Source organism: Mixophyes fleayi, chromosome 3 (genome assembly GCF_038048845.1).
Source record: "Mixophyes fleayi isolate aMixFle1 chromosome 3, aMixFle1.hap1, whole genome shotgun sequence".
Taxonomy (NCBI): domain Eukaryota; kingdom Metazoa; phylum Chordata; class Amphibia; order Anura; family Limnodynastidae; genus Mixophyes; species Mixophyes fleayi.
The window spans coordinates 33,512,230-33,525,385 of NC_134404.1; the positions used below are offsets into that span (position 1 = coordinate 33,512,230).

The window sequence follows — 13,156 nt, forward strand, 5'->3', positions numbered from 1 at the left end:
AAACTGTAACAGATTCTGGATACTATATTACTAATCTTGATTAGCGCTGGCTTACCTGAGGTGCGGAGTCTAACGATCTCCCCGGTGTTCACCAAGAACCGCCGCAAAGCGGGGTGGGCTTCGCTGCCAGGAGTCGCAGGTCGCGGTCCCCAGGTTCGCCTCAAGATGTAGTACAGCGGAGTGAAGCGGTGGTAGCGGAGTCAACGAGCCGGTTCGGTACACAGGAATGGAGTCAGGCAGAATCAGAAGGCAACTCGGAGTCAACAAGCCAGGTTCGGTACACGGGTCACAAGAATAGGAGAATGGTCAGCAAGCCGGGTCGGTACACAGGGAATAGAGAGCCAGGGAAGTCAAACAGGCAGAGATCAGCACACAGGAGACACAGGAACAGGAAGACACTGCAATCCACGAAGAGCAGGAGCCAGGAACAGGTAAGTGTTGCTCTGACACTCAGCGAGTGTCAGAGTGAGGTTTTTATACAGAAGGGGATTCAAAATCCCCGCCTCTAGGTTGTGGTCATGTGACCGCCTCCGGGTGCGGTCACATGGTCCTGAATGCGGAAGTGCGGCTGGACGGAGCGGCGGGGATAAGGTAAGTCCGTAACAACACCCTTGTGTCCACCACACAATACATAGACCACCCTTGTGCCTACCACACAATACAGAGGGCACCCTTGTGCCCACCACACAATACAGAGGGCACCCTTGTGTCCACCACACAATACAGGGGGCACCCTTGTAACTACCACACAATGCAGAGGGATCCCTTGTGTCCACCACACAATACAGAGCGCACACAATACATAGGTCAACTTTGTGACCACCACACAATACATAGGGCAACTTTGTGACCATCACACAATACATAGAGCACCCTTGTGACCACCATACAATACACGGCATCCTTGTGACCACGACACAATACATAGAGCATCCTTGTGACCATCACACAATACTTAGGGCAACCTTGTGACCACCACACAATACATAAAGCAATCTTGTGACTGCCACACAATACAGAGGGCAACCATGTGTCCACCACACTATACAGAAGGCAACCTTGTGACCACCAACTCAAATACTCAAAACCAGATCCAGATAAATTTGCTGTAATAGATCAGGAGATCGCATGAAAATAATAATTTGGCATGTTGCAGGTATTTTGTCACGGGATCTCAGAAGAATGAAGCACCGTAAGGTTCTTATTATTAACTAAATAGCCCTATCAATCCGCAGTCAAATGGACAGAATGAGAAAACCTTCAAACTTACAAGCAGAGGAGATCACTTTTTTACCATAGTGGAATACAGAAATAGAGTTGATAGCAGTCTATGCTGCCAATTACAACTCCAATAGATTATATCCTTCACATCCACAATTCCATATACATACATACATAGACAATGCCATAAACACATGCATTATGCCATATACATACATACATACATACAAACACACAATGCAATATACATACACATACATAATGCCATATATACATATATAATGCCTAATACATACACACACACAATGCAATATGCCCACACACAATGCCACATACACACATATAGCCCCATATATCACACACACACACAATGCCATATATACACACAATGCCATATACATACACACATATAGTGCCATATACACACACATATAATGCCATATACGCCCACAATGCCATACACACACACAAACACACACACACACACACACAATGCCATATACATACACACACATATAGTGCCATATACACACACATATAATGCGATATACGCCCACAATGCCTTACACACACACACACACACACACACAAACACACGCACACACACACACATAATGCCATATACATTTACAGAAACACATACACAATACCATATACATATACATATAGACAAACACAATGCCATATACACACACATAATACCATACACACGCACACGCTCACACACACACACAAACACACACAGTGGTTTGGTGATTAGCACTTCTGTTTCACAGCACTGGGGTCATGAGTTTAACTCCCGAACACGGGCTTATCTGTGTGGAGTTTGGATGTTCTCCCCGCATTTGCGTGGGTTTCCTCGGGGTGCTCTGGTTTCCTCCTACAATCAAAAAACATACTGGTAGGTTAATTGGCTGCTATCAAATTATTCCTAGTGTGTGTTTGTGTGTGTGTGTGTGAATATTAGGGAATTTAGACTGTAAGCACCAATGGGGCAGGGGCTGATATGAGTGAGTTCTCTGTACAGCGCTGCATAATTAGTGACGCTATATAAATAGCTGATTATGATACATACTCAATTATATATACATACACAATGCCAGGCATGTAATACACTCACCCCCGTGTACTTACCTGCTGCTGACATCTGTTGGAGAAATTCTGCAGAGAACAGGAAAGTAATCCTCATCTCAAGAGGCTAATAGCTCTACGGTCATGCTCTGCAATGACAGGCAGCCTGGCAGACGTCTTATTTGTTGCCTGGCTGTTTGTCTCCATTAGATCACTGACATGGATGGTCTCAGCCCCGCCCCTGTCCTGCCCTCTCCAGCCTGGTGGAATAAAAGCCACTAAAAAACATCTTCTGACAGCGGAGCAATCTCATTAGGGCACCGGCCTGCCGGGAGAAGTCCTGGTAAAGTGAATGGACAAAAAATAATAATAATAAAGCATTTTTCCTGTGGATACCTCTGGCTTATGCCATCCTGATATGGCATAAATAGGCTTTCCCATGCTTTGTATTGGGAATCATTGCAGGGGCATTTGTAAATAGGAAGAAACCTTAAATCCTGGGAAAAATCCCCTTTTTGCAGGATTCAGGCCTTTAATAAATAGACCCATATGTATTGCTGTGTTCTGCAGAAATACAACATGATAGTTACTGCAGTCCACTAGCCATCAATGATAACTAGACCCCTAAATTCTATAAGCATTGAATGATGACATAGTACACCAAGGTCTGCTGAGACTTCCCTGTGTGCGATGTGCTGATAGCACTGAGTCCCTTGGCAGCTATGACAAGCTCATTAAGTACAGTTATTGCCAATAGAGTCTATTGATTGAATGAGTGTAACCTGTCATTTTACATCCCGAGTGGGTCCAAGAGATTGCATGCAATTGCCCAGAGTATTTTAATCACTTAAGAATTATTAGTCATAAGAATAAAGATCACCCATTAACCAGGTAATGTGTAAATTTTGGACATCAAGCTTCACAGATTGAAGACTGAGGTCATCTAATTAGCATATTATATAGGTGGGAGGGGCAATGCACATTAATATTGAATTAATAGTCATTAGGAGGCACTTGTGCTTTTTCCACAGTGTACAGGTGACAGGTCCATTTTAATCAATCATGCATGGTACAAATGAAGTAACAAATAGATTATTTTTATGCTGTTTCATTGTACTGAAATATTGCTGTGACTGGCGATCTATAGTACATAGTAATAGTAATACACACTAGTAACAATAATTCTTACACTACAAATGCCCTTACAACTAATAAACATATATTATGTGTCAGTTTTAATTATTGAACCATAAGTGTACATTTTATTCATATTGCTATTATTCAGTTAGGAGAGTGGCGTAAAAATACAGCTGTATGAAGAAGAAAATGCACAATTACACTACAGTTTTGCTGCCGTGTCGTGTTCTGGTTTTATTCTTCCAATTCCTGGTAAGTCAAAGAGAAATGAACGTTGAGCTGGTTTCCATGTATTGAGTTCTTTCACGTCTCTTTTTTCTTCTTCCAGATGTTGCCTACGAATCTTGACTCTGAACGGAGCGCTGCGGACATCAGACAGAAGAGAATACGCAGCTTGCAAGTCAGTTACTTTATATTAGGTGGGTAGCTATCTATAGTAGGAGTCCGAGTGACTCTGTCTGAAAGGGCATGCTGGAACTTGTAGCTCCACTGCAGCTGAAAAATCACATGTTGCAAAAGCCTGGTTTGTAATATATGTTTATCCACAAATTTACATGCGAGGGCTGCTGAGAGTAACCTCAGGCCCTGGTGCTGCCTCTTCTAGCCAACCCCCAGGCTGAGTTATCCGGCTGGCTATGTGGGGGCATTTGGTCTTATACACTAGGTGGTGCACACAGCTTTGCCAAAATCTGATTTTGAGCAAGCAGCGTAGGAGCTAGGTGACCGCATAGACCACGTTTAAGTTCTGGTCCGAGTAGTCACTTTGGTCAGTCTTTAATGTGGCTTTGCTGTGGTAGCAACCCAATGGTTGTACCCATACACCTTCCTATTGGCCCCCTTGGCAACAATTAAACAAAGAGTTAGTGGATAGAAGCCTAGGTTGGACTAATTCCAAGAGCTCGTCAATGGAATACTTTGGAACATGTTTATGTGACTAATACATTTTCATACTAGCCTAATCACATTATCTCCTATTAGTGAACTCAATATATTACTTTATCTTTATGAGGTGGTCCTTGTCTTTACAGATGGAGTCTTTTGTTTTGGGTAAATTGTTACGCATTTGGGTGGATGCCTGATTGTCCTTTTTAGAATGAAGAAAGTTCTCCATCTGTGTGTCACCTGACCAGAATATGTCACCTGACCAGAATATGTCACCTGACCTGACCTGTTCATTTCATTTCCTCTCCTCTTAGATACAACACATATCTGGGCCTAAAGTTGTTTCCTACCCTGCACACTGATAAGAAACAAAACTTACCCTTATACTTACCAGGGCTCCATGGGCAATTTTTGAAGAGGAATAAATGTGTCAGCTTTTATCTTATAGGATTCCCTGCAAAATACAAATCATAAAAGTTATCTAATGGGCTAAAAATGTAGCCACAATCATTTTTTTATATCATCCTTATCCTTTTATTTATAAAGCACCGACATATTACGCAACACTGTATGTTGACGATGATACAAATAAATTATATACAATGACATGAATGAAAAAGTAACCATGGTTCTGTCCATTTTAGTTTACAATCTAAGAGGTGTTGGTTACACTTCATACATAAGGTAACGGAATTCATATTATTTTTTAGTTTATAGGATTCATGGACAAATGGGGATATACTGTAAAATGTTTACATTGTATGTGTTGTCACACATGATCTGCTATTCACAATTCTAGAAAAAATAACAGTGAATATTAACTAATATATCACTTTACTCTTTTCTCCCAACTGGGAGGCAGAGTAATAGGCACTGCTGTTTCTTTAAACAGATAGGCTGCAGCTTGTCCTGGATCTGGGGGAGCCAATTCCTCCACCTCTACATCTAGTCCTCTACAGTTGAGGATTATGGTAAATGAATACTTTTTCCAGGAAGCAGGATAGAGTCCAAATAAAGTTTTGCTCATTGCCTTTTACTATATTTTGAATTACACCTATACCATTTCTATCCCAACATTCCAGTATCCGGCCAAGCAGCAAAAGGGGATAAATACATCAGCAGCAGGTTGTCAAAGGTGCAAGAACAGGTAGGAGAGGGCAGCACAGTCTGCCAACTGCACTGGTTGTGGCAGGACAGTCCCTATTCAGGGACAGTTGGGAGATATTTCCCACTAAGAGATAGCACTTCAATGTTATGCATACCAGAGGCAGGTGTGTATGGAATTAAAGGGGATTTTTTTTTTTGGTAAGGAAGGGGATTGGGGGAGCCTCAGTGCTCCCGAAGCACAAGGCATGCCCCCAGGAGAAGCGTCAGACCCCTAATGTGACATGGCCATGGCCCCGTGTAGCGTAACCACGCCACATTCTTGTCCCTCAATCCCAATTCTTCATTCAAAACATTGGGAGGCATGCATATGGGGGAGGGGAGAGGGCAAACATTAATTTTGCATCCTAAACCACCCCTAAGAACACCTGCAATTGTGATCGATTGCTACTGAGCTTCAGGAGAAAGGTAGATCACTCCTCTCCTGCCCTTCCTCTTAGAAGAGGTCTAAAGGTAGGAAGAATAAGGAAAGTTGTGGTTCAAAGAACAAGGGCACTCTGGTTTCCCAGGAATCAGAGTGCCCTTGTTCTTTGAACCACAACTTTCCTTTTTCTTCCTACCTTTAGATTGATTATTTAAGTTGGTGGTGCACCCCTCAACTAACATATATCTCCATATAAAGTGATTAGATATACAACTATTACTATATATTGTCCCTTATGAGGAAGGTTCCATCCCTAGTGCGAGCATTATCTCCTTTTCTTATCTCTTAGAAGAGGTCCAAGCAACATCACTGCCAAATGACCGGGTTCCCAAGACAACTCTCTTGAGTAATGATTCGGTAAAGTTAAACTCAAGCAAGATAGAGTCCAAATAAGTTTTGTTCCATGTTTTTATGATAATTTTACATTTTGTATATAGTTTTGTTGCTAATCACGAACTTTAGCGCTGTAAATTCTGCAGTAGAGCATATTCTGCTGTTATTACTGATTTAATTGTTCTTCCGTCCTCTCGATGCAATGTTGAAAGACGTTTTTTCTGTATGTCTTTGGGTCAGGTGTTACCTCCCACGTTACAGACACATGGTAAGCTGACACATACTGGTAAGATAATTGGCAAATGCCTAAACAGACTCTGGTAGGTGCAAGTTTGTCCCTGTGGTAGGGAAGATATTTACAGGAAAAAAATTGCCTATAAAAATTGTCTGTAGCTTAGACCTCAAATCCAGTGGCATTAATTACATGCATTTTATTAGTGTTTTTATGCCTGTAAACAGGGGTGACACTAGAAACATTTTTTTGTAGTGTCGCCATACCCACCAAGTTGGCACCAAAAGTTATCAAAATAACTAGTAAGAACCACAAAGGCAAACATATACCCTTGCATTTTTGTTAGTGGTAAAAATGCTAACACAACCCCAGTGGGTTCTTGGCCTTATTGCAACAAGTTTATTTTTGCTCTGTTTTGAAATTATTGATTTGGAAACTCCCCCTCTACAAATCCTGCATTCACCCCTGCTTGACTGTGAACAAGTGGTCATAAGGTTCTTTGGGGTCTATTTATGACCAAATCACAAATGGTTCAAGGTAATTTTAATTTCTTATTGTAATGATAAGAAATTAATTAACGTGGCAATTTATTAAAATTGATTAGCTGGGACAGTGGCTCCAATAGGAGCCTGTAGGTCAGTGTTGGCTAACTTGTGACACTCCAAGTGTTTGTAAAACTACAAGTCCCAGCATACCCTTCCAAGCTGCTATATATTGGCAAAGCATGCTGGGACTTGTAGTTTCACAACACCTGGTGTGTCACAGGTTAGCCAACACTGTTGTAGGTGATCGCAGGCTCTCATGGGCTGGCTGAATTTGCAATGGTAAGAGCACAAAGCCTGCTGGGAAGATAAATGAATATACAGTATATCCCTATAGGATATAATGGCTAATGCCATCTTCAGCATTTCGGAACTTGATATAAAGGGAAAAAACGTAGCCCCCATTGACACCTGAGCGATCCTCTGTTTATAAATAAACTCTAAACTTGAAAATGCAGCAGTTTTCAGGGGACTTTAAACCTCTTTGGAGTTTCATAAATATTCCCCTCTATGATGGGAGAAAATATAAAAATAAGTATAAATTTCTTGCATTTCTGACAATTTTGGAACTCAAATACCAGATTTTATAAAAGAAATCTTATGTATATTAGCTGCAATTGGGATTTAATTATTTAACTTAATGTACAAGGAAAATGTATTAGTCATTGCATCATTATGTCAAAGAAAAACTTTTGCACATTTAAATACCTGTCCCTTTGGACACTCGCCCAAATGCTTAAGCAAATAAAACTTCTGCACCGCTAGCACTTCTCTAATAACTCAGCAGCTCTCCTGATATCTGCAGCTGGCCGAGATGTTCCTGGCGACACTAATTTAGTGCTGTTACAGGTGAATAGCTTCTTATTTACATTGTGTGACCGCAGTATGTCGCATAATGTGTGAGCCAGCGAGGATTAGAAAGTTACTGAGGAATTTGGAAAGATTTTTCAACAAATTGTATATATACTTATCTAAGTATACATAAGTGTCCTTACAAGACACTTCGGCTACAGAATGATGCGTTAACACTTTAAATATTTGCAAAGAGCAGGAAAAAAACACAGTGCACTTGCAAACAAACGAGTATGAACCAATAAGGAATGGATGGTTTCCCTCTTCAGCTTATCGATTCTCACATTTTGGTAATATGTTAGCTCAATTGGGAATAACGTTTTTATTACTTAATCCACATAAGTCAGTTTTACACTGCTTTACATGGTAGATAGGGCCCCCTTTTGGTAAATTGAATTTTAATTTTTGGGTATTACACAGGAAAATATAGACAACACCTTTTAATTTTTTTAAAAATATCTTTCTGCTTTTTAGCGGAGAGGAGTTAAGAGAGCTACCGGGAACGGTAAGGAGCTGTAAAGGGAAGAGAAATGGAAGAAGAGAGAACCAGAGGGAGGGAAGTGCAGAAACAGAGGGGGGGGGGGGAATAACCAGAGAGGGTCAGGAGTGAGCGATATAGAGTGTGGGGATATGTAGGATCGTAACTAGGGCTGTGTGATAGGGGGCGACCGCTCAGGGCGCAACTCTGAACGGGGGGGGGCACAATTTATGAAAATTTTAGGTTCATTTGGTTAAAATTGAGGGCTAGGGAGGCGGCATCTTTCTTTCTCGCCCCAGGCGCCAAAATTTTAAGTTATGGTTCTGGGGCAATCACCCTGCACTTACGAAGACCATTGTGCTCTAGGTGTAAATTTACTAAGTTGCGGGTTTTAAAAAGTGGACATGTTGCCTATAGCAACCAATCAGATTCTTGCTGTCATTTTGTAGAATGTACTAAATAAATGACAACTAGAATCTGATTAGTTGCTATAGGCAACATGTCCACCTTTTCAAACCCGCAGCTTGATAAAGTTACCCCCTGGGTTCCACTTGGTAGGGGGCTGGAAGTAATGTACAGAGTAATTCTCACTAACCATGCATAAACATATCCTCACACTCCCACATGCACATAATGACACTTACATTATACTAACTCTAGCCACACATATGGGGCCTGAGTGACTAAGGAGAGCAAGGCAAAAAAAGGAGTAGATTTGATCCTGGACAAAACCATGTTACAATGCAAGGGGTGCAAATTAGTTAATTATTTTGCACATGAAGAAAATACAGGCTTTTTTGTCATGTAGCACACTTTATTTTTACACTAAAATTTAAAGTTGATCTAGGACATGCCCTACCCCAACTATAAGTCTGTCCCCACATTTTAAACTGACCTCCCCCTCCAATACAACATGGTTTTGCCAAGGTGCAAAGTTACTCCTTTTTTTTTTGCTTTGCTCTACTTAATGACTCAGGCCCATAGAGAGCAGCCTCCAAAACTAGTTCCTGCGGAATTAGTAGGCTTCATTCATATAAATATAATGGTTCCGACCACTAGATGGCGCCCTTTACTCGGCGCAGGAGACAAGTACACTTTTATACACACCTAAAATTAACCACCGGTAATGTAGATCCGAATTTGTGAAAACCGGGACTGTATTCCACTGTACGGAAAGGTTTATCACCCAGCTGGGCCGTGGGGATCCCGTTCCTAGGATCACTGACTAGAAGGTAAGCGAGAAATGGGGAAAAAAAAATGTTAACATCTACATTTTAACCAGACGATAGGAGTTAGGTGTGGTCTGTGCAGATACACTGTAAAATCAGGTTTAATGATAGGTAATGCTGTTTAGGTCTATTTAGGTTTTACAGAGAAGCCAGCTATATGAGCAATTATTTCACACACACATACTCATACTTACCTACTTTCTTCAGCTCTCTTTCGGAGCCAGACACTGGAGGTGGGCGTGAGGGGGGCGGGGCGGCCAGAATCACCCCTCTGGGGCCAAACGCTGTGATTCACCGGGAATCGTGGCATTTGGGAGCTAATTCTGCCCACTTCACTAGGAAGTGGGACAGAATTCGGGAGATTGCCACACTCACTCGGGAGTCCGGGAGACTCTCACAAAATGCGGGAGTCTCCCGGACATTCCGGGAGAGTTGGCAAGTATGCACATACTGCAACTTTTCATTCTTTATAGGAACAGCCATGAGGTTTTCCTTTAATGAAATCAGTGCATCACATCAGTACAGTTCATCATAAGGAAGGGTTTGGTTAAAGACATCAGTCTACGGAATATGACATTGACAACACTGGAGCCAATAGACAACTGTCTTAATTTCTAAGCACAAGGCCTCGGAACATGAGCAGCAGTAAGTTTAGATGGGTATGTGCAAGGAAGAGAAACAATTTATCATTGGATATTCACCCTTTGGCTCTCCGGGCATTCTGGGACTTATAGTTATAGAACAACAGAAGTGCTACAGTTGGTCTAAACCTGCAATCAGGCCATAGTATTAAAAGCTCTCTCTACATGTACCATTTTGCCAGATAGTTCATCTTATTCTGCGTAGCTATACCAGGTATAATATAAATATAAACAGACATAGATCCTCTGCACTCACCATGTACAGACTGGGGTGCAAGAGGGGGTTGCCCACATTGTATAGACAAAAAAACAGGGATACTCTGCACTCTCCAAACACATAATTAATGCTGTACTTAATACTGTTCCATATTAAAAACAGGGAATGTTAGTTCCACATATTGCAATATATGTTAAGCTGACCAACTCACGCCAAAGTCTTCCCATTCTGGTCAGTCCTAATATGATCAAATGCTATGCTATTTTATCTGGGCTTAAGGCTTACCTGCATACAGCTTTTAAAGGCAAGTCTTTCCCTACCACTAGCAGCCATAGGAGACCTGGGACTCACCTGACACAAGATGGAATTAATTAATGTAAACAATGGGGTGCAAGAGTGATGGGACTTACATTGTATAAACAAAAACAGACATAGATCCTCTGCACTCACCATGTACAGACGGGTGCAAGAGGGGGTTGCCCACATTGTATAGACAAGAAAACAGGGATACTCTGCACTCTCCAAACACATAATTAATATAATTAATATAAATATGTAAATGCACCTGTTTCAGTTATTTATCCTACAAACTAAAATGAGCCCCGCATTTAATAAAATATTTTCAACTTATTTCCACACATATATATATATATTTGCCTTTCACATGCTAAGTAGGTTTTGTTTAGCTTACACTGATGAACTCAAACATGAGTGAAACAGTCTATTTGTATGTAGTATACTGTCTCAAAAACACGCCAGGATCATGCTCCAAATGCTGAGTGCACTGACTCAGAAGGCTGTCATTTGAATTATACATACAGAAATAAGGGCACCGAAAAATGAGTAGTCTATGTGCATTTTTGTTCCAAGGGAGAAGCTTAATACTGTCACTAGTTTGTTTCATTTGGTCAGACTTCCTTTGTAACACTTCCCATGCTGAGCAGGAACCTTTGTCCTATAGTATTGAGCCCCAATAAGAGTGAAACAGGCTGTCTCTAGGTGTCATCAGTGGTCAAAGTGGAAATTTAGAAGCAATGGTATGGAAATTTAGACATGGCGGTATGAAAGATCTAAGTGGATGGAATGTGATAGTTTTACAATAAAAGCAGTAGTATAAGTGACGGTAAGGTGTACCTCTGTATACCGGGATCCTATAAAACCCCTGGCCTGTGTCAAGCTGTCAATGCCTAATGGGCCAGGCAGCAGTCCAATATGAGTCAGTGCTCTAGAAACGGAGAAGCTTATTGCATATAGAGCCTTCATTCAAAAGTTAGCAATTAGTTGTTATCTGTGTAGTACAAGTTATACAATGAAAGCAAATGTCTGATGGGTTGCTTTATATTAGAGCAATGTTAGTAAATAGCCCTCATTTTGCACAATGCCACAAGAGCCGTTCCCATGACAATCTGGCCACTGGGTGGAGCTGTTCTATTGAAACCTATGCATGATGCATTATTATATAATACATCCAAGCTATCTGCCATGTGCCTGCTTAGGCTTCTATTGATCAATTCAATTATTCAGAGATGTATTACTGAACCATTATTGAAATATAAAAGCAAATGAAAGCAAACTTGCAAATGTTTTGTAATTCTATGTGGCAATTTATAAAGGATGCATTTTTAGACGCAAATCTTCTCCCGTGACTTATTTAAGACACCTCAAATCTCAAATGGGTCCCACAAAAGTTAATACAGCACAGAGTGGGTGTAGGCTTACAGTATTTATGTGCACGGTGGTGTATAAGTGCATCTGTACAAAGCGAAATGCATTGTGTGTCCATATATCGTGGTGGTGGCTATTATTATTATTATTATTATTATTATTATACTTTATTTCTAAAGTGAATGCATATTACGTAGCACTGTACATTTAGGGGATCGTGCTATAAACAAATTGCATATAATAACATGAAAAAGAAAACTGGCCCTGTTTTTATGAGCTTACATTTAAAAATTTGTTGTCAAGGTCTGATTATACAATAGGGTGACCAGGCTTGGGGGAGGGGGGCACAACATTTTTGGGGTGCAAATTTGTAGAAATAGTTAGAGTTTAGAGTAGTCGTTCTCCAAAGTAAAAAGAAAACAAGGAATAAAAGTGTGAGGTTTTAATCTTGGCGTATTCCCATGGTAAGATGAGTCATCCTTGGGCGGGCACTTGAAGATAAGCGAGTAGCAGCACGGTGGCTAAGTGGTTAGCACTTCTGCCTTACAGCACTTGGAGTCATCAGTTCAATTCCCGACCATGGCCTTAGCTATGAGGAGTTTGTATGTTCTCCCCCTGTTTGCGCGGGTTTCCTCCGGGTGCTCCAGTTTCCTCACACACTCCAAAAACATACTGGTAGGTTAATTGGTAGGTTAATTGGCTGCTGACAAATTGACCCTAGTCTGTGTGTGTATATTGTATATTGTTCATTGAGTTGATATAAAAATGTTAAAATTTGTAAAATTTTTGATTGATTTAAAAAAGTTAAACTAAATCCAAGAAAGTTGAACAGGTTTGGAAATGTTTGAGCTGGTTAGACCACGATAAAGCCGGTTTGCCAAGCATCAAGCCAGTCTAGCGCATGGCCGAGCCTGTTCACAAATGTGCGAACACACCCAAACACTTTTGAGTTTAAAATTATACATTTCAACACTTTTCAAATAGGAATGCCGAATGTCAAACCAGAAGGACAAACAGCGAATTTCAAAATTTGAACACAGTAACCAATTAAAAATATGTTATTATTTA

The 13,156-nt window shown here is 40.8% G+C and overlaps 1 protein-coding gene across 1 annotated transcript in view; it reads right to left on the reverse strand.

The window, feature by feature from the left end:
* Nucleotides 1–3,229: 3,229 nt before the first annotated feature.
* Nucleotides 3,230–13,156, reverse strand: part of SPATS1 (spermatogenesis associated serine rich 1) — a 38,198-nt gene continuing 28,271 nt past the window's right edge. Inside the window, exons 5-7 of the mRNA XM_075200490.1 lie at nt 9,444–9,561; nt 4,703–4,765; nt 3,230–3,791 (exon numbers count right to left, since the gene is read on the reverse strand). Coding sequence (XP_075056591.1) covers nt 3,632–3,791; nt 4,703–4,765; nt 9,444–9,561 — 341 coding nt within the window. The 3' untranslated portion in view covers nt 3,230–3,631. The remainder of the gene's footprint in view (nt 3,792–4,702; nt 4,766–9,443; nt 9,562–13,156) is intronic.